At 40.2% G+C, this 22,918-nt stretch overlaps 1 protein-coding gene across 7 annotated transcripts in view; it reads left to right on the forward strand.

Moving 5' to 3' along the window:
* FGD4 (FYVE, RhoGEF and PH domain containing 4) overlaps window positions 1-22,918 on the forward strand; it is a 257,216-nt gene that overhangs the window by 128,087 nt on the left and 106,211 nt on the right. Inside the window, exon 1 of one of the 7 annotated variants that reach the window (XM_073020617.1) lies at window positions 13,144-13,797. The exons of 4 other annotated variants lie outside the window; for them this stretch is intronic. In XM_073020617.1, the coding sequence (XP_072876718.1) occupies window positions 13,707-13,797 (91 nt within the window). In that variant the 5' untranslated portion in view covers window positions 13,144-13,706. Of the gene's footprint in view, window positions 1-13,143; window positions 13,798-22,918 lie in introns of those variants that run through there. 2 more of the 7 variants (XM_073020616.1, XM_073020615.1) reach the window with 2 other exon arrangements.

Consider the following 22,918-nt stretch of genomic DNA (forward strand, 5'->3'; position numbering starts at 1 on the left):
CAAGTGTCCGTCAGTAAATATTTAGCAGGTTCTTACTTAGCAGATATATTTGGAAAACACAGTCTGTCCCTTTGAGGTACAGGTAACATTTGAAGGAGTTAGAAAGTAACTGCAATCAGGAGCAGCAGAAAAGTACACTATAGACAGAGTATTTCTGAAATGATTGGAAATGTTCCATTATTGTGTAATTTTATCACTACAATGGATGTATCTTTTATTTTTAAAATCTTATTTTTAAAAAAGCTTTTTTCTGCAAGCATACTCAAACTTACATACAGATCTTTTTAACTATCTTTTAAAGTCTTTGGCCAGGTACACTGGCTCACACCTGTAACTCCCAGCAACTTGGGAGGCTGAGGCAGGAGGATCACTTGAGGCCAGGAGTTCAAGACCAGCCTGGGCAACACAGCAAGACCATGCCTCTACTTAAAACTAAAATTTCTTTTTAAATAAACAAATACAACAGCTTTAAAGAGATTTTAAATGTTTTTGAGTTTTAGCATTTACCTTAAAAGATTTTTAAAAAACAAGCAGATTCAGTCACATTGTTCTCTTAACAATAGTATTTTTACCTTTACCTTGCCCTATTTTAAGTTCTATTGTGGGATTTTTTTTTTGAGATGGAGTCTCGCTCTGTCACCCAGGCTGGAGTGCAGTGGTGTGTTCTTGGCTCACTGCAAACTCTGCCTCCCAGTTGCACGCCATTCTCCTGCCTCAGCCTCCCAAGTAGCTGGGACTACAAGCGCCCACCACCACACCCGGCTAATTTTTTGTATTTTTAGTAGAGACGGGGTTTCACTGTGTTAGCCAGGATGGTCTGGATCTCCTGACCTCATGATCCGCCTGCCTCAGCCTCCCAAAGTGCTGGGATTACAGGTGTGAGCCGCCACGCCCAGCCTATTTTTGGTTTTAAAGTATGTATCTTAATGCAGGAATGCTTGTATTTAACTCACACCTATATTATGTGTGAATATACATACTAGGGGGTCCATGCCCAGGTTTTATTCTGACAGGGATGTGCCCTCAAAAAGTTTAGAGATAAAGTATTCTAGAAAGCCTTCTCTTACCCTCTGCTTTGGACCTCCAGCAGTCACAGAGCCTCAGCCAGACTCGTCGATTACTATTTTGCTTGTCTGCTCTCCCTTTGGTTCCTCGAGATGGAACTATTTAATGAGATTGTGTAAAGTGTTTGAAACAATATGCATGGGACCCATAATAATGAACAGGACAGACACGGTCCCTGTCCTGTAGAAGCTTTGGACATGGTAGGGAAGACATGCTAAAAAAGGACATTGCAAGTCAGGCGCGGTGGCTCATGCCTGTAATCCCAGCACTTTGGGAGTCCGAGGCGGGCGGATCACGAGGTCAAGAGATTGAGACCAGCCTGGCCAACATGGCAAAACCCTGTCTCTACTGAAAATACAAAAATTAGCTGGCATGCCTGTAATTCCAGCTACTCGTGAGGCTGAGGCAGGAGAATCCCTTGAACCAGGGAATCGGAGGTTGCAGTGAGCCAAGATCGTGCCACTGCACTCCAGCCTGGGACAGAGCGAGACTCCGTCTCAAAAAAAAAAAAAGGACATTGCATGAATATTTAATTATGTTTGTGTGGAAGTATTCAAAGGAAACCCACAGGGAATAATTATACTTATTCATATGTAGAGACCTTAAGGTCACAGGAAGTGAAAAAGCTGGTGTGGCTGAAGTGATGGGCAGGACTTCGTAAAAAATTCCCAAGTCCCTAACAATGTGTCCCATATAGTATATTGAGTCCCATATAGGGGCTCAGTAATTCTTTGTAAATAAACAAATACAACATCTTTAGAAGGAATTTTAAATGTTTTTGAGTTTTAGCATTTACTTTAAAAAATATTGTTTTCTAGTTTGCCATAGGTTACTCTAATTTCTACTGTTTTAAACTCGAATCCTTACCCATTTGTGGCAAATAACATTTGCCTCTGCTATCCCGTGCAGAAGATGAAGATAAGCCATACTCCCTGAACAGTGAACTGTTTACTAATACAAGATTATTTATCTTAAGTTCCACTACTGATGAACTGTTGTGTCTTAAAGCCTATGTAGATATTTTATAATCCTTAGCATAGTACTGAAGAACGGTTTCAACATAATTACTAAAGTTGACAATATATAGATTGCCAGAATAATAATTAGAAAATTCCAAATAAATAAATGTGTAATTTATTTAGTACCCATTTAAAAGTGCATATGATGGAAATGAGCTGTTTTTTTAAAAAATTAGTTCCTTTTTTATCTTTGACCTTATTTCCTACCACAAATTCAGTAACTTATGAAGATATTTAAAAGCTGACTAAATTTGGATCTACTAATATTCTTTTTTCCTTGGTATTTTATTACTGTAATATGCTTCTGAGATTGTATTAAAAAAGAAAGTTCTGAGATTGTATTAAAAAAGAAACTGCATGTGTAAGATTATCATTATCTGTGGTGGGTGGGGGTGGATACGTAGAGTGGATGATTTGCAAAAGAAAGGAAGATCCTCGGTAAATTTGGGTATCTTTTCTTTCCACATTCTGAATTTGGCCTTTAAGAATATTCGGGCCAACACAAAAGGCCCAAATCACTGCTGTTACCCCAGGAAGCTGTGCATTAGGGTTTTGGGGGAAGGAGGACGATAATTAGAAGAAATTTGGATCAGGCAGCTCATCAAAAAATAGAGAAATGGGCCAGGTGCAGCTTTGGGAGGCCGAGGCGGGTGGATCATGAGGTCAGGAGATGGAGACCATCCTAGCTAACACGGTGAAACCCTGTCTCTACTAAAAATACAAGAAAATTAGCCAGGCATGGTGGCAGGCGCCTGTAGTCCCAGCTACTCGGGAGGCTGAGGCAGGAGAATGGTGTGAACCTGGGAGGTGGAGCTTGCAGTGAGCCAAGATCATGCCACTGCACTCCAGCCTGGGTGACAGAGCAAGACTCCGTCTCAAAAAAAAAAAAAAAAAAAAAAAAGAGAAATTGAAAGCCTTCCTTCTTTTCTCTCAAGCTAGTAGCAAGTAACTGGCTGTACTTTATCCTTTGTCTGACCTGGCAGGGGCAGAACCAACATTTTATTTTCTTTAAGTCTCAGAGGAGCCTTTTCTGGAAGCTGCATGATTATTTCAAAGTTGGAAAAAATAATAGGTTCCTGTGGAAATTTATGAAAACATTTTTCTTGACTTCCTTCTCAAAACCTTGGGTGATTGATAGAGGGAGCATGGTTTAGGAGCCATATTTTGAAAGCAAAATGGCAAGAGATGAGGGGTAGAGCCTTCAGGCTTTCTGTGAAATTAAGATTGCGTTCTAAGTGCAGTATGCAGCCCCTGAGGCTTTTGGCGGGCACTGATGAACACTTCTGTAAACCACAGTGAAGTTTGCATGTCTGCCGCCAATTTCCTTTCTACAAAGCCTGAAATAATATCCTTTCCCTCCTTATGATGCCTGATGAAATCCTACTTATCCTTCAATGTAAAGTTCAAGCTTCCCTTCTTCAGTGAAGGAGGTAGTTATCTAGATATTTAGGAAGGAGAGCATGAACTGAAAAGGGAACCTTCTGCATAGTGGAGTAACTGTAAACCCCCTCCTGGCTCAGTTCCTCAGAGCAGAGAGTGAAAAAAGAGAACACAGAGAAATAGTGCAAGCAGTGGAGTGTCTATCATAGAGTTGACTAAGCATGAGCATACAAGTTGGGATGCAAGGAGAGGCTGCTGAGGTTGGGGAGCATAAATTTATGGCAGAGAATGTTTGCAATTTTTGAAAGTGTGATAAAATATTTATGACATTTACTATTTTGAATATTTTTAAGTGTGTGGTTCTGTGGCATTAAATACATTTATGTTGTAGTCCAGCCACCACCACCATCCATCTTTAGAACTTTTTCATCCTTCCCAACTGAAACTCTGTACTCATTCAATTAATGTAGTAGTTTTAAGCTAGCAATACATGACAACCTTAGAACTAGAACTGGTGGACAGAGGACTGTGTCATGGTAGGTATGCATGAAAGAGATGTGGTTAAAGGACTCTAAAATGCTACACAAAGCATTTACTGTTTGCCGTTGGATGAAGCTGAGAGACCGATAAGGAGGGATGAGGCAGAGAAGAGAAATAAACTTGTATCTGCTTGCATTTAAGTGAATGATTCACATTCAGAAAATACATAGCTCTGGGCTGGGTGTGGTGGCTCACGCCTGTAATCCCAGCACTTTGGGAGGCCAAGGTGGGCAGATCACGAGGTCAGGAGATCGAGACCATCCTGGCTAACACGGTGAAACCCTGTCTCTACTAAAAATACAAAAACAAAATTAGCCTGATGTTGTGGTGGGCACCTGTAGTCCCAGCTACTTGGGAGGGTGAGGTTGGAGACTGGCGTGAACCCGGGAGGTGGAGCTTGCAATGAGCTGAGATCTTGTCACTGCACTCCAGCCTGGGCAACAGAGCGAGACTCCATCTCAAAAAAAAAAAAAGAGAAAATACATAGTTCTTCAGGTATGAATAGCCACCTGGCATTGATCTACTGGAATCCAAAGAAATTAATAGTAAAAATAATAATGGTTATAATTAAACACCATGTTTGTTCTTAGAAGTAAGATAAATTGGCCGGGCGTGGTGGTTCATGCCTGTAATCCCAGCACTTTGGGAGGCCGAGGTGGGCGGATCACGAGGTCAGGAGATCGAGACCATCCTGGCCAACACAATGAAACCCCATCTCTATTAAAAATACAAAAAATTAGCTGGGCGTGGGCGGGCGCCTGTAGTCCCAGCTACTCGGGAGGCTGAGGCAGGAGAATTGCTTGAATCCATGAGGCAGAGGGTGCAGTGAACTGAGATTGCACCACTGCAATCCAGCATGGGTGACAGAGGGAAACTCTGTCTAAAAAAAAAAAAAAAAGATAAATTACCTGGAATTAGTATAAAAGCAAAATTTAATCAGAGACAACAGATTTGGAGAAAATATTTGTGATATGAACTCCTTCAAAGACAGCTATAATTCAGTTAAACAAACAAAAAAAATATGTGGCCGGGCACGGTGGCTCACACCTGCAATCCCAGCACTTTGGGAGGCCAAGATGGGAGGACTGCTTAAACCTAGGAGTTTGAGACTATCCTGGACAACATAGGGAGACTCTGTCTGTACAAAAATGTGAAAAATTAGCTGGGCATGGTGACATGTGCCTGTAGTCTCAGCTACTGAAGAGGCTGAGGTGGGAGGATTGCTTGAGCATGGGAGGTCAAGGCTGCGGTGAGCTGTGATCATACCACTGTGATCCACCTGGGTGACAGAGTGAGACTCTGTTTAAAAAAACAAACAAACAAAAAAGAGTGCAGAGATTACAGAAGTTTTTTTAGAAAAATGGCTAATAAATATTTATAAACATAGAAATTGTTGATTAGGAAAATACAAAATTTAAACAATGAAGTGCTGTTGTTTAGTATGAAGTATTTTATGCATAGTAAGTTGTGTGTGTATGTATATATCTCTAAAGATTGTTTAAAGAACAAGAGCAAAACAGACTTTAAGAATTAGGATGTTACCACTACCTTTGAAGCCCCTGTGTTCTTCCTTTTTCTACTGTGCCTCCCCACCAGAGGTATCTGCCATCCTGAAATTGTTGTCTAGTGTACCTTTGCTTTTCTCCCTCTCCAGAATGAGGGTTTTGTGACCCAACAATCTGATTAGAGTCCTGCCTTGGGCAGGTGCAAGGAGGGCAAAGAGAGATTATTTTCTGAGGTGTAAAGTACCCCAGCCTCATATCAAGGCCGTGAGAGTTATGAACCAGAACTGTGGACAAAAATCGTAACATCACACCACATATGGTTATGTGTCTATAACAACATTTTGGAATGTTTTAAAACTACATACTATATACAACTGTAATTGTGCTTTATTCTGTGTACTTTATTCACTACACATTGTTTGTGAGAAAGGCCTATGTTGATGTGTAGCTGTAGTTCATTTGTTTTAACTCAGATATAGTATTACATCACATAAATATACTATAAATTTACTTATCCATACTCTGTCAACTAAGAGTAAAGATTTTAAAAATTAATAATCTAGTGTAGATTAATGGTAAAGGGCAGAGAGGATATATATTGATATCATCCCTTGCAAGGTAAAGTTTTCAGTAAGTTACCAAAATTTAAAATTCATACACCATTGAGCTGTCAAGTCCACATCTAGTAATCTATCCAAAAAAAAATTTGTGCAAATATAGAGAAATTTACTAGGATGCTCTTTTAAAAAAGTAATAAAATTATGTTTGTTAATTAAATTAAATGAATTACAATAGAGTTAAACCATGGAATATTATGCAGTGTTTAATGTCAGGCTGATCAATACATATACATTGAGGGGTGTCTGACAGGGAGCCTAGCCTATGGAATGCTGACAGGAGCAGTGAGCGAGGATGGTGCGCTCCCTTTGCAGTCCTGCCCCTACTTGACAAGGGGCACCACACACATCCAGAATCGTTTTCTTCCCAGAGCCTGGCCAGGCATCTCTCTCTCTCTTTTTTTTTTTTTTTTTTTGAGATAGAGTCTCACGCTGTCGCCCAGGCTGAAGTGCAGTGGCGCAATCTCGGCCCACTGCAACCTCCGCCTCCTTGGTTCAAGCAATTCTCCTGCCTCAGCCTCCCGAGTAGCTGGGACTACAGGCGTCTGTCACCACGCCCGGCTAATTTTTGTATTTTTAGTAGAGGCGGCGTTTCACCATGTTGGTGAGGCTAGTCTCGAGCTCCTGACCTCAAGTGATCCGCCTGCCTCGGCCTCCCAAAGTGCTGGAATTACAGGCATGAGCTACTGCGCCCAGCCCCAGACATCTCAAGTATAACAATAAAATCCTAATCCTTAACATGGTATCTTGTTGGAAGTCATCATCTGTGTCATGATTATCTTAGTTTTTTCTTTTTTTTCTCCCCTTCTTTCTTTTTTGAGACAGTCTCACCCTGTCACCAGGCTAGAATGCAGTGGCACGATCTCAGCTCACTGCAGACTTCACCTCCTAGATTCAAGTGATTCCCCTGCTTCAGCCTCCTGAGTAGCTGGGACTACAGTTGTGCCACCACACCCGGCTAATTGTTGTATTTTTAGTAGAGATGGGGTTTTACCACGTTGGCCAGGATGGTCTCGATCTCCTGACCTCGTGATACACCCGCCTCATCCTCCCAAAGTGCTGGGATTAACAGGTGTAAGCCACTGCACTCGGCCTATCTTAGTATTTTAATGTAGTAAGTCGACCACGTGAGGGAAAATGCTGAAAGAGGAAGTATTACCAACTGAAATCCTTATAGATAAGATCAGAGAGATTGTAAATTGGGGTTTAGGGATCAATTTCCTAATTTAGATTAGTATAATGTTTTTATTCTCTAGTATTATGTATTTTTTGGTGGAAGAGGATCAAGGGAGGATGACATCACAGATAAAATTTCCTTTTTCTGTTTCCTATTTTTTTTGGTGACAGTCTTGCTCTGTCACCCAGGCTGGAGTTCAGTGGTGTGATCTCAGGTCACTGCAACCTCTGCCTCAGCCTCCCAAGTAGCTGGGATTTCAAGCACGTTCCACCACACCTGGCTGATTTTTGTTTTTCTTTTTTAGTAGAGACAGGGTTTCACCATGTTGTCCAGCCTGGTCTCAAACTCCTGGACTCAACCGATCCTTCGGCTTCAGCCTCCCAGAGTGCTGGGATTACAGGCGTGAGCCACTGAGCTGGGCTGGTAACGTTTCTTCTTAACAGTACTAAGTTGTCACTCAGCGTGTGTGGGTTGGGGGATTGGTTCCAGGACCATCACCCTCATATCGAAATCTGTGCTTGCACAAGTCTCTTATATAAAATGGCATAGTGTTTGCATATAACCTAGGCACATCCTCGCTTATACTTTTTTTTTTTTTTTTTGAGATGGAGTCTCGCTCTGTCACCCAGGCTGGAGTGCAGTGGCATAATCTCAGCTCACTGTAACCTCTGCCTCCCAGTTTCAAGCAATTCTCCTGACTCAAGCCTCCTGAGTACCTGGGATTACAGGTGCGCACCACCATGCCTGGCTTACTTTTTGTATTTTTAGTAGAGACGAAGTTTCACCATATTGACCAGGCTGATCTCAAACTCCTGACCTCAGGCGATCTGCCTGCCTCAGCCTCCCAAAATGCTGAGATTACAAGTGTGTGCCACTGCACCCGCCCTTCCCTTATACTTTAAATCATCTCATAATATTTAATACGGTGCAATGTAAACACTATGCAAATAGTTATATTTTTTAAATTTTTATTTTTTATTGTTGTATTGTTTTTATTTGAAATCGTATTTGAATATTTTTGATCCACAGTTGCTTGCACCTGCAAATGTAGAAACCTTGGATGTGGAGGCCAGCTGTACTCTGTGTATGTGTGACTATAAGTGAACATATAACTAAAGAGGTGATAGAAAACTTTTTTTATTAATTATTTTTAATAAAAAAAGATGTTCAAGGATAATAGATTTGCTTTGAAGATTTGTGCCAAAATGGCTTGGTACAAAAATATTCAAGCAATAGGATTTACTTGGCATACATTCAAGAATTTCTATGCCTCATTTTATTAAGCCTCAGAGACATGCAAAATGGAAATTATGCATCTTTTTTTTTTTTGATACGGAATCTCACTCTGTTGCCAGGCTGGAGTGCAGTGACACAATCTCGGCTCACTGCAATATCCGTCTCCCGGATTCAAGCAATTCTCCTGCCTTAGCCTCCCAAGTAGCTGCAACTATAGGCGTGCACCACCACGCCCAGTTAATTTTTGTATTTTTAGTAGATATGGGGTTTCACCATGTTGGCCAGGATGGTCTCCATCTCTTAACCTCGTGATCCACGCGCCTCTGCCTGCCCAAGTGCTGGGATTACAGGCGTGAGTCACCGCACCTGGCCTACTTTCATTATGTTTTCCTACTCCATTTTCTATATTATCTGTTAGTTAAATACTAACATTTACTAGGAATAATTTTCCTGTTACTTTTTTGCTAGTATGTGCTTATTTGTACATAATTTATTAAAGCTGACATTGCCGGCCGGGCGCAGTGGCTCACGCCTGTAATCCCAGCACTTTGGGAGGCTGAGGCGGTTGGATCATGAGTTCAGGATTTCAAGACCAGTCTGACCAACATGGTGAAACCCCATCTCTACTAAAAATACAAAAATTAGCCAGGCATGGTGGCACTTGCCTGTAATCCCAGCTGCTCAGGAGACTGGCAGGAGAATCACTTGAACCTGGGAGGCGGAGGTTGCAGTGAGCCAAAATTAAGCCACTTCACTCCAGCCTGGGTGACAGGGTGAGACTCTGTCTAAAAATAAAAAAATTTAAAAAAAAATAAATCTGACATTGCCAATGGTATGTTAGGTTAATGGGGAAGTCTTCAATTATATGACAGCTAATGTGCCAGTTAAGTTTAAATAAAAATGCTAAGGCAAACAACTTAGTCTTCCTTTTATTTTTAAACATTGGAGATTTATAGGTTTTAATTCAGGAAGTGCAGGTTGCATATAAAATTCTTGATTTCAGATCATTTCCATGGAAAATGGTAAACTATTGAATATAATATAGGTAGGCTTTTATTTAAAATTTTAATATAATGAAAAAACATTATTATGAAATATCATGTGTGGTGGGCACGGTGGCTCATGCCTGTAATCACAGCACTTTGGGAGGCTGAGGCAGGCGGATCACTTGAGGTGAGGAGTTCGAGACCAGACTGGCCAACATGGTGAAACCCTGTCTCTACTATAACGAAAATTACCCAGGCCCAGTGGCACGTGTCTATAATCCCAGCTACTAGAGAAGCTGAGGCATGGGAATTGCTTGAACCCAGGAGGCAGAGGTTACAGTGAGCTGAGGTCACACCACTGCACTCTAACCTGGGTGAGAGAGTCCTCAAAAAAAGAAATATCACGTGAATGTTTGGCAGAACTTGGTTAAGTTTCTTATTCAGTGGAATGTGTACAAAAATAACATCTCTACAAGGAGGGAGAAGTGAAAGGATTGGATGATAGCCACTGAGTCTTCAGAGCATGATACCATAAACTTTAGCTTTTACAAACAGACAATGTATGGGGAATTAATTAGATCACTTTTAATAAATTTGCTAACTTTTTTGTAAATCACAGAAAATGAATTTGTGATTATCTCTACTGTTGACAATGAGAAGTGTAGTGGATATACCAAAAATCATTTAGTGTTGAGTTTACACTATCTATGACAGTTAGTTTCCTAGCCTTTTTTTTTTTTTAAACGGAGCCTTGCTCTGTCGCCAGGTAGAGTGCAATGGTGCGATCGCAGCTCACTGCACCTCCCCTTTCTGGGTTCAAGCAATTCTCCTGCCTCAGTCTCCTGAGTAGCTGGGACTACAGGCGCACGCCACCATGCCCAGCTAATTTTTGTATTTTTAGTAGAGACAGGGTTTCACCATGTTGGTCAGATGGTCTCGATCTCTTGACCTCATGATCCACCCACCTTGGCCTCCCAAAGTGCTGGGATTACAGGCGTGAGCTACCGCTCCCGGCCCAACTAGCATCTTTTTTAATGAATAAATTGTTTTTATTTGCTTCTAAATTTTTTTAAAATTAAAAGATAATTTGCATACATTAAAATTCAACCTCTTTAGGGTACAATTCTGAATTTTGACAAATGCATACAGTCATGTAACCACCACCACCACAATGAAGATACAGAACAGTTCCTTCAGTTCCAAAATTCTGTCATGCCCTTTTATGAAAAGTCAGTTCCCTTACCACCAGCCCTGGCAACCTTGGATCTGTTTACTATTCCTGTAGGTTTGTCTTTTCCAGAATGTCTCATTTTATCATATATGTGTAGCCCTTTACGTTGGCTTCTTTCTAATGCATATGCAGGTATCTTGCGTTCATCCCTTATTATTGCTTTGTGGTATGCCATTGTATGGATGTACCACAGTTTGTTTCCCATTCACTACTTGAAGAACAAGTATGCATTTCTAGTTTTGGGTGATTATGAATAAAGGCTCTGTAAACATTTTTGTCACTGTAAATACTCGTTTTACTTAGGTTAAGTTCCTAAGAGTTAGGATTGCTGGCTCATAGAGTAAGTGCATTCCCACCTGGTGAGAAACTGCTATTGCTCCTATTGGGTAGCCTAGAATTTAGTGTTAAGTTTGTGGTAGATGCTGCAGATTATTGCAGATTGTCCACTTGTGGGCAATTGAGAGTCAGTCATAATTGTTATGTTTTATTTTAGTTACCACTTTCTCCTGCAAGCCATGTTTTGATTTCTGGCCTTCATCTATAAAGATTCAAAAGTGAATACAGTAGTGTCCCGTTTTCCGCAGGGGATGTATTCCAAGACCCTAGTGGATGCCTGCAACTGCATATAGTACTGAATAGTATATGTACTGTTTTCTCCTTTACATCCATACCTATAATAAAGTTTAATTTATAAGTCACAGTAAGAGATTAACAGCAATAGCAATAAAATAGAACAATTATAACAATATACTGTAATAAAGATTATGTGAATGTGGTATCTCTCTCAAAATATTGTATGTAATATTTTCAGCCTGAAGTTGATCACAGGTAAAGGGTGACTGCTGTACCATTATATCTGAATTTGTTGTACAACAATGAATTTAATATCTTAATGGTTATCATTGTACTAGCATGAGTGGTCAAGATTTTTAACCTCCTGAACTTAGTTTTCTCTTCTGCAAAATGGTGATAAATTATCGCTACCTTACAGAGTGGTATTCTTCTGTAAGATGGTGATAAATTATTACCCTGCAATGAGGACTTTATGAAATTCTACATGGAAAATGCTTAACATAGCAATGGGCACAAAGCACATGTTAGCTTTTTTTTTTTTGTAAGTGTTTGTTTTAATACCAAACCTGAGATTATAATTTAAACATTCCTATCAAAGCTCAGGAAGTACAGACAGACGCTGGAGCATTTTTGTGACAGGGAAATAGTCTGGTTTTTACATTACTGAAATTTGCCAAGGCTAAGTGGTCTTGGAATCAAACCTAAACAGTTTCTCTGCCACAGTGAAATTTAAACACATATGGGTGGAGTTTGCAAAGGATTTAAAAACAATTCAGGTTTCTTCTCTTTGACTTATTTTCTCCATGTACTATTACCCTATTCTGTATTAGATTAATTGTAAAGCTTATTTATTCATGCCTTATATACACATTTCTATTACTAAAAAAGTACCACTTTCATTAAAATGATTGACAACCCCTGTGTCCTGATGGGGAGCTTGTGTTGAAGTGGGAGAACAAACCCCTTACACCTCATCCTCAGCATTGTATTGGCTCCTGCCTGACATCCATCAGCTCCTAGCAGGCATGCAATTTACAAGTCCTTTAATCCTCCCCAACCCAGCAATTCACTGCCCCAGTGGCTCTCAAAGTGTGATTCCTGTAGTGAAGGCCCAGGTCAGCAGTGTCACTGTCTCCTGGGAGCTTGTTAGAAATGCAAATTATGTGGCCCCACCGTACACTGAATCTGACTTTGATAGGGCACTCTGTGATGTACGTCTTGATAACCCACTAGGTGATTCAAGTGCACACTAGAGAGAGGGAACCACCAGAGAGGAGGGGGTTGGAGAGGTTATTTTCCCCAGTGAGGGAGAATGTCTGTAGCCTGTTAACTCATTATGATTTTATAAATATTTTAATCTGACATTTTCTTTTGTTTGTTTGTTTGTTTTTGAGATGGAGTCTCACTCTGTTGCCCAGGCTGGAGTGCAGTGGCGCAATGTCAGCTCACTGCAACCTCCACCTCCTGGGTTCAAGCGATTCTTCTGCCTCAGCCTCCCAAGTAGCTTGGATTACAGGTACCCCCCACCACGCCTGGCTAATTGTTGCATTTTTGGTAGAGATGGATTTTACCATGTTGGCCAGGCTGATCTCAAACTCCTGACCTCAGGTGATCCACCCACCTCAGCCTGTCGAAGTGCTGAGATTACAGGCATAAGCCACCATGCCTGGCTTTAATCTGACATTTTCTGATTTTTCAAGGCTGTGGGAAATTGTTAATGTACTGATTGCAGTATGTAAAATTATAAAGACAGATAAAAATGAGTAATAAATATTTTACTAGTTACACTATGTTTTGAAATAACATAGACAACTTGTTTTCCTTAGGAAATATGTATGTAGTAGTTATTAATTCTGTATTATTTAGTCACTGAAATCAATGAGCTGTGCTGGAAAGGAAAACATAAATGGGAAAATGGTATTTGAGGTCATTCAAAATGAGATTTTAACATCTTAAGCTTGTGAATCATGAATCTGTAACCAACATCTTGGTCCAGGGCAGTAGCCCTGTTAAACAGAAACAAACTGTTTTTCCGTTAGCTTTTTAGAGCATTACTAATAGTTAAGGCATTAGTCCATTTAGAAATCACCCTATTCCCAGCTGTACTTTGAACGCTTTTAAAGGTTCCATGTGCCTCAGTTGTTTACTTCACTTTGATAAATAGAAGGCTCTCTGTGCTCATATACTCCGTCTCATGCAGTGCGCTGCAGCAGTCCGTCCTCTGGGGAGGTGTGGCATGTTTTGCATGAGGTTGTCCTTGGGCAGTTAAGTTCGAAGAATGCACTGAAGTCATAGTGCATTGGTCTGAGCTCCTGGCAGATCCTGTGTGATCTTCAGCCTCCCCGAGGCTTTACAGCCAGGAGTGAGATTTTATCACATGAACTTTAAAAGAGTAAAGCCAAATATCTTTTTATTAAACCAGAGTAGATTAGTTATCAGTATATGTGAAATCATGTCCACTGATCAAGGTAAGTGGTTTCATTTTCTAGTAGATATATTTTTTTCTTCCCCAGCGTGGGTCACTTTGTAACACGGCATGCTGAGGGATGTAAAAGTGGCAGAGTTTGGTTTTATTTTAAAGTTAATAGAACTCACATTGGTGTTTCAACTTCCAGATTAAAATATATGCTGTTGATGGGTTTGACTCTCCTGGAGGCTTCTTCTGGGCTAACCAGATACAAATGTGTTTGACAGTTATGTTTCTCTGGCTTATTTTTATTAACATAAGTAAAGTTTGTAAATTCAGTCACCGAGGGGAGAAATACAGAGAAAGAAAGAAAGAGTTTTCTCTTTTTCCTTCCATTTCTGGTGTGAACAAATGTTAAGAAATATTTACTACTAATCTTTTTTCTAGTGCTACTGCATGGAGCATTGTTCTGTCAAAACAAACAAAAATTCCCACCATCCCAGTCTTGTTTTGGTGAAGTTCAGGGGAGCAAGTATTATTTGTTTTTCCATAAAAGACAACATTGTAGAGATAGGCACGAATTTATTTTTTAAAAATTGTTAGTGGTAGTAGTAGTAAGCCACTGTGGTCTCTTTGAATGTTGTAGAGAGTATATTAATGAGAAATTGAGTCTTTGAAATAGAAGTGTAATTCTACTGTGTGATAGAAATGTAATCATGTGACGGGAAATGTCTGCTAAAAATATTTTTAATAGCTGAAATGGGTTCATTTTGTTTATCTATTTTTCCGTTCGTTTTTGACTGGATATAAGCCTTGCTGAAAAATGTCTACATTACTGAACAAGATAAACTAAAACTTAGAACCGGCAGCCCTCACAGTTATCAGTATTCTTTCTGATGGTGGTGTGGCTCTTTCCTTCCTTAAGTGTCAGGGGCATACGCTGAGTGTGGAAGCCCAAGGTTGGGGTTGGTGACAGCACTGCCTCGGGAGAGCTGAGGCGCCCCTCCTGCAGCTGCACAGCTGGCTCTGTTCCCAGGTTCTAGTAGCTGCGGGAGGGTTAAGCAGCCCAGTCCATGCCTGCCCCTGCTCCCTCCGTCACTCAGGCAGAAGGCTGAATTCTTTTGCAGGCGTTCTACCACTCTTGCATCAAGTTTGGAGGTCTTGTGATCTCTCCAGAATTTACCATCATACTCTAAATATGAAATAAATTTTTTAAAATGCTGCAAAAGGGAAGTGTTTTCTCACCCCAAGCAGTGAAGTTTTAGGTTCTCTTTTTCCTGAAATAGCTTCTGTCCCTTCTCATTTCATCTTTAGTTAGAGATGATTGGAGAGACAGTATTCCCTCCTGGAAGGCAGCTCTTAATTAGGGAGGAAAATACTTCTAGAACAGGAAGATGAAGCTTGAGAGGTCAATGTTGATAAACAGAGAGAAATTGTTGGCTCTTGTTTTCTGCTTTAATGGACAGCACCCTTTAGAGAGTGGCCACTACAACAGTACGGGCTTTTTAAGTTCCTTTTTAGGTTTTTAAACTGAGAAGATAGTAACATAGCACTTCCTGCCTACACTACTGGATAATTTTGTTAAATCATCTAAGAAAAATTGTAAATATGCATATTTAGTGCACATGTTATTTACAACAGCTTTATCTTTTTTAAATGACCTGAAAAAACTTCTTTTTCTAAAACTTATGCTTTCAGGCAAACTCCTTTCATGTGAAAGAAATGAAATATGATGGAGTATGATGAATGACTCAATAGGAAATATTATGCAGTTCTTTGGAAGGATGATAACTTGGTATTCATTTAATAAACATCCAAATGTACGTGTAACCTAAACTGCAAACTAGGATTAAGATTTAAATTTAATCGGTTCTTCTTAGATACTAGAATAGACTTGAGGGGGTCAAGAGTAGATAGGAGATTCCTGGAATAATCTAAGGAAAAGTTGAGTTCATTTATTTCAAAAATAAAAAGGCATTTTCTTAGATGTTTTGTAGACCATCCCTGCCCACTTCCTGAGCCACCTTCTGATAACCTTTACTATAGGCGCCTTTTATCTTTATAAAATAACAAGCTAATTTTTATTGGCTGAAGTACATTTATAAAAGTCTTCACCCTGGTTTGTGTGTGTTCTCTGATTTATCTCCCACCACAGCACCTGCTAAGCTTTAGCTGGAACAGGTCCTTCCATTTTTATTCCCTGGCGAATTGACACAGTTAGTTGGTTATATGTTTTAGCAGGCAGAAGGAAAATACTTATGAGAAGAAAAATAGTGTTAATCATAGAATTTGCTCATTCTACATGGTGGTTATTATAATAAATTTGGCCTGGCGAAAATGGGTCCTTCACCTTCTTAGAGAATAAGTACACACACATTTTTTTTTTTTTAATCAAAAAAATAAAAGACTGTGTCACTGTGGTCTTGTCTTTTCCAAGCCATTATAAAGCAGTTATTTCTTTTTTTTTTTTTTTTCTTTTTTTTGAGACGGAGTCTCACTCTGTCACCCAGGCTGGAGTACAGTGGCGCTAAGCTCCATCTCCCGGGTTCACGCCATTCTTCTGCCTCAGCCTCCTGAGTGGCTGGGACTACAGGCACCCGCCACCACACCCGGCTAATTTTTTGTATGTTTAGTAGAGATAGGGTTTCACCGTGTTAGCCAGGATGGTCTTGATCACCTGACCTTGTGATCCGCCCAGTCAGCCTCCCAAAGTGCTGGTGGCATGAGCCACCGTGCCTGATCATAAAGCAGTTATTATTTCTTATGCTTAGTCCCAAAAACCTAGTCTTCCTTGAGTCATTTTTCTCTTACATACAATCTGGCAACAAATCTTGCTTCAAGATCTATCAAATTGACTATGTCTTATTGCCTCTACTGCTTCTTGCCCTGCTTTAGGTTACCCACAGCTTTCCCCTGGATTGGTTCTACTAGTCTCCTATCTACCCTTGACCTCCTGGAGTCCATTCTCTACCTAACAGCCTGTGTGCACCTCTAAAAACGAAAGGCAGATAATTGCCACTTCTCTGCTCACAGTCCTTCAGTGGATTCCCATCTCTTTCAAAGGAAATCACCTGTTCTTTCAATGATGTGCAAGGCCCTACCTTCTCTAGCCCCTATCCCTACCCCCTTAACTTTCTGACCTCAGCATCAAATATGCTCCCTAGTCTATCCATGTTGTATTCCTTATTTCTCTTTGAACATATCAACTGTGATTCTACCTTAGAATTTTTGTAGTTTTACACTTTGCTTGGAATGCTAATCCTCAAAATATGTTATGCCTTATTCCCTTCATATCTACTCAGCTAACACTGTATTAGTGAGACCTCCTTGTCCTCCCTGTATATAGGATATAATAATATCTTCTCATCTAATAGCACTCCTGTTCCTTCACCTAGCTGTACTTTCTTTATAGTACTTTTTTTTTTTTTTTTTTTTTTTTTTTTTTTTTTTTTTTGAGACAGGGTCTTTCTGTCATCCAGGCTGGAATGTGGTGGCGCAGTCTTGGCTCACTGTAACCTCTGCCTCTCAGGCTCAAACGATCCTCCCACCTCAGCCTCCATAGTAGCCAGGACTTACAGGCACATACCACCATGCCTGGCTAATTTTTATATTTTTAGTTGAGACATGGGTTTTGCCTTGTTGCCCAGGCAGGTCTCGAACTCCTGAGCTCAAGCAATTCACCAGCCTTGGCTTTCCAAAGTGCGGGGATTACAGGGGTGAGCCACTGTGCCTGGCTCTTCATAGCACTTTTACCATTTAGCATGTTGTACAGATTTTTTGTTGTTGTTGTGGTAGTGTTCACTGCTATATTCCTAGGGTCTAGAAAGGTAGCTAATAGGTAGGTACTGGGTACTTTGTTAATATTTGTTGATTGAATACATTTCAATCAACAAATAAAGTAAGGAGGGGTTAGTGAGACTGGAATCTGTGGCTGAGCCCATACATGATTTTGGATGATGAATTAATGGGCTGTGTTGTAAGACAGAAAAGAGATGAGGGAGAAGCTTTGGGGTGTGAAACTAAAAAATTTGGAGCGATACTGTCTGTATGGAGAAAATTGTGGCCAAGATTTTTTGCTATTAAAGATGTACTTAGTCTGGGCGTGGTGGCTCACACCTGTAATCCCAGCACTTTGGGAGGCCAAGGAGGGCGGCTCATGAGATCAGGAGATTGAGACCATCCTTGCTAACATGGTGAAACCTTGTCTCTAGTAAAGATACAAAAAATCAGCTGGGCATGGTGGCACGCACTTGTAGTCCCAGCTACTCAGTAGGCTGAGGCGGGAGAATCACTTGAACCCAGGAGGCGGAGGTTGCAGTGAGCCGAGATCGTGCTGTTGTACTCCAACCTGGGAGACGGAGACTCTGTCTCAAAAAATAAAAAGATAAAAATAAATAAAAAAGAGGTACTTGATTTTTTGTATTAATGATGTACTTGCCCCTCTTTTTGTTTTTTCTCTTCCTACATTTAAGTCGTTTCACTCTTTGAAATACTCTTGTAGGAGGGTGATAGGAAAAGTAAAAAGATTGAATTAAAAAAATCTAGAAATGTTTCCTTAGTAGTTCCTGTAAGGCTTGATGTGGAATAGAAAACCAGTACATGGGCCAGGTGCAGTGGCTCACATCTGTAATCCCAGCACTTTGAGAGGCCTAGGCAGGTGGATCATCTGAGGTTGGGAGTTCAAGATCAGCCTGACCAACATGGAGAAACCCCATCTCTCCTTAAAATACCAAATTAGCCGGGCGTAGTGGCACACGCCTGTAATCCCAGCTACTTGGGAGGCTAAGGCAGGAAAATCACTTGAACCTGGGAGGCGGGGGTTGTGGTGAGCTGAGATCGCGCCATTGCACTCCAGCCTGGGCAAGAAGAGCGAAACTCTGTCTCAGGAAAAAAACAGAAAGAAAGAAAAACAGTACATGAATTAAGGTGTAAGAATTATTTGTGTGTTTATACTTCATGTAGTTTATTTCCAAGTTTATCTAGATAATTGGAAATTGACCTATATTTTAAAATCTGTAGTAACAGTTAACATTAAAAAAAAAAAAGGTTCCCTTCCCCAAATGCACAGTTAAAATCTGTGAACTGCTGTTTGCTATTTGATAATATACTTGATCTGAATAGTAATTATACATTATTAGATTACATGACTTCTTAGAAATATGGAATCAATTTTGGCTATAGCAAAAAGAAATTATGCAAAGCTTGAAAATAATTTTGTTATTTTATAAATGTAAGACCCCTAATGACTATCAGTAGAGTTACTGATTTATTAGAAATAGCAAGTTTTTCTCTAATATTGCCCAGTACAATTTTTTTTATTTATTTCCATCAGAGTTACTAATTTAGAGTATAAAATAGCAAAATAAGAAATATCAAGGAAAAAAGGTATTTCTGGTAACTTTTTATCTAAAATTGACCATTTAGATACAGAATGGTAACAAGACATGCTTAGGGTTAGGACATGTAACTGTATTCACTATACTCAGTCCTAAAAATTTTGTAATACCTCTATCTTCAAGGAGGTTTAAGTCTGCCTCCCTCATGCTCCTCTAAAAGCAATGACTATGGAAATGTCATAGGAGAGGTACAAAATATGTTTGAAGAATAGAAAAGGAGGAACAACTAACGTTTCATTGATTCCAGGAAATTTCCTCAAAAAAGGTAACATTGGAACTAGATATTGATGAATTTGTTTAAACAAAGACTTTCTGTTTTTTAAGCTAAAAGAACTAACGTATGCAAAAGCAGAGAGAAACATGTGAAAAGAGAACCACATTTTCCAGGAATGGAGAAGATGGGAATGTGGCTAGAGCGTTAGGGCACATAGTTCTGAGTAGATGGATATTAGGCCCTTCAGGAGATTGACACCTTTTTTTTTTTTTTTTTTTTGAGACAGAGTTTTGCTTTTGTTGCTCAGGCTGGAGTGCAGTGGCGTGATCTTGGCTCACCGTAACCTCTGCCTCCCGGGTTCAAGCAATTCTTCTGCCTCAACCTCCCTAGTAGCTGGGATTACAGGCATGTGCCACCACACCTGGCTAATTTTGTATTTTTAGTAGAGACTGGGTTTCTCCATGTTGATCAGGCTGGTCTTGAACTCCTGACCTCAGGTGATTCACCCACCTCGGCCTCCCAAAGTGCTGGGATTACAGGCATGTGCCGCCACGCCCAGCTAATTTTGTATTTTTAGTAGAGACGGTGTTTCTCCATGTTGACCAGGCTGGTCTCGAACTCCCGACCTCAGGTGATCCACCCGCCTCGGCCTCCCAAAGTGCTGGGATTGCAGGTGAGATTGATGTCTTAATGTGAAGGGTCCTTTATGCAAACTAGAGGTTTTGAGGTTCCCCCTCCCCACTGGGCCTTGCAGTTCCATTAAATAATTTTAAGCAAGGGAATAGTAAAATTGGTTATATCACTGAATGAATAAAATCGTCAAACCTTTTATTTATAGGAGAAAAATTGTATTAGATGTAGCCAAATATGGCTTATGTAATGCAATTTTAAAATTCAGAATTGGAAAATTGGTTATCTTTGATTAACTGGTTCATTTTCTTTTCTTCCTAACTTCTTTCTTCTGTCAGCCAGAAAAAAATACAGGAAATAATGGATAAGCTAGAAGCAGTATTTGCTTTTTAAGTTTTGCATCACTGAAACAATCCCCTACACTGTTAGAAGCCTAACACACAATGCTATTGTGCTCTGGGTCTAGAAAAAATGTGAGGCCTGCTAGTCTGATTCTGCAGCAGGGAGTAAGGAAAGCCAATACTTAACTTTGTAAGCTACTAAATATTAAATGTTTAGTAAAACGGGGTTTATAGTAATGTTTGTTTGTGATGGAGTCTCACTGTGTTGCCAGGCTGGAGTGCAGTGGCGCAATCTTGGCTCACTGCAACCTCTGCCTCCCGGGTTCAAGCGATTCTCCTTCCTCAGCCTCCTGAGTAGCTGGGATTAGAGGCGCCCGCCACCACACCTAGCTAATTTTTGTATTTTTAGTAGAGATGGGATTTCACCACGTTGGCCAGGCTGGTCTCAATCTCCTGACCTCGTGATCCACCCGCCTTGGCCTCCCAAAGTGCTGGGAATACAGGCATGAGCCACCCTGCCTGGCCAGTAATATTTTTCTTAAAGAGAGAATATCAAAATAAAGAGGAGAGTCAAGACTAGAGGGTATCACCAAGCCTTTTTTAGAGAGTCACCTAATTTGTTACGTTTTTCTTAAAATTACCAACCATCAAAAAGAAGAATTTTGATCTGTATCTATGCCTAAGAGATGTCAGTAGAGCAGTAAAAATATTCTCTAATTTATAAAGAAGTTAAGTAACTTTCCCACAGTCATAAAATAATCATGTCAAAAATTTGACCTTTCAACTACTAGTTTTAGTAATCCACCCTGCTTTTTTCCTCAGAAAAAAAAAAATGTACTTCCCAGATAAACATCACCTTGCGTTTCACCGCAGGTCTGGGTGATCCTGACCTTGGAACAAGTGATAGTGTTGGTGCATTTAAAGTAGCAGCTTTTGGGTGACTGGCTGGTCCTGAGGAGTTTTTCCTACTTAGCAGTGTTCATTTTATCTATTACTGCCATGAAGCAAAATACAGGTTTGAAAAGTTGAATGAGCAGTGTCGGTAACTGCAAAACAAAGTGTTGCAACACAGGAGGCTGAGGTAGTTTTAAGCAGATAAAGTCTACAGAAATTAGTTTACAGAAATAGTGTTAGGCTGGGATGTTTTTAGCCACTAGATTTCAGATTTAGAGAAATCAAGTTTAGAAAAATAAACCAGCAAAGTAGTACAAAATTAATAGCAACAATGTCAGGAAGAATTTGCTTATGAAAAGGATCTATTTTCCCTTTTGTGAAGAGAAATATTTGTTCACCCTTGGTTACTTATGATTGAGATAATTAAAAGCAATTTTATTTGGTTTTAGCAGCCTCCTTGTGAAAACTTATGAAATATTAGGCAGTTTGATTTTCTTCTCCTCTCTGGACCTGCAGATAAATTTGTTGTGAATAAATGGAAAATAGTTTGGCAGTGGGCAGAAGCACGGGAAAAGCCAAGAATCTGGTCGATTTATAAACCAGACATTGTGAATAAATGAGTTGGCTACAGCTCTTAGAAAAAGGCTAACTTTTGCCCTTCAAGTTCTTTTCCTACATCTGTTTTTATTTCTTTCACACTTTATGAAGTCAGTAAAAATTTTGATTTCATTGTTACAGAAGTTTCTCCTTGTATAGGAGCTTTTCATGCCTTCTGTTGGCCATAAATAATTTACTTTTGATTTCTCAAGGCTCCTGATTGGTGACTTTTCATATAAGGGGATGTCTAGGTTGTTTCTGATATTATCTCTTTGTACCCAGAGAACACCTCTGACACCAAATGGAGGGTCTTCCTCCCAGCAACAACCAGTTCTTCAACTCTACCTGGAGTTCACGTCAGATCCCATAGGTGAAACGCTGAGTCCCACAAGACTATCTCCACTTTAGATGCCAGTCACAAGTCTCATGCACCCCATAATTCTGACTCATTCACTGTAAATCAGAAGTTCCCATGAACTCCTCATCAGGTTTAATAATTTACTAGATTGGTTCACAGAACTCAGGAAAGCACTTTACTGACATTTGCTGGTTTATTATAAAGGATACTATGAAGAATATATTTGAACAGCCCGATGAAGAGAGATTAATACATAAAGTGAGGTCCAGAAGATTCCTGATCTTGGGTGCTCCTGTCCCATGGGTTAGGGTAGGCCACCCTCCCTGCACATGGATGTATTCACCAACTTGGAAACTCTCTGATCTTTGTCATTTAGAGGTTTCATCATGTGCACGTGATCAATTATTAACTCAGTCTCCAGGCCCTCTCCCTCTCCAGAAGTTGGGAGGAATGGGTCTGAAAGTTCTATGCTTCTGATCATTACTTGATCTTTCTGGCAACCAGCTCCATCCTGAGGCTACCTAGGGTTGCGCTAAGAGTCATTTCATCAAAACAGAAGAGGCTTCTTCCACCCATGAAGCGTCAAGAGATTTAAGAACTCTCCGTTAGGAACAAAAGATGCTCCTCTTATCCCCACCACTTAGGAAATTACAAGAGGTTGTTGTTGTTGTTGTTGTTGTTGTTGTTGCTGTTGTTTTGAGACGCAGTCTCTCTCTGTCCCCCAGGCTGGAGTGCGGTGGCGCCATCTCAGC

This window comes from Chlorocebus sabaeus, chromosome 11 (genome assembly GCF_047675955.1).
Source record: "Chlorocebus sabaeus isolate Y175 chromosome 11, mChlSab1.0.hap1, whole genome shotgun sequence".
NCBI classification, from domain to species: Eukaryota; Metazoa; Chordata; class Mammalia; order Primates; family Cercopithecidae; genus Chlorocebus; species Chlorocebus sabaeus.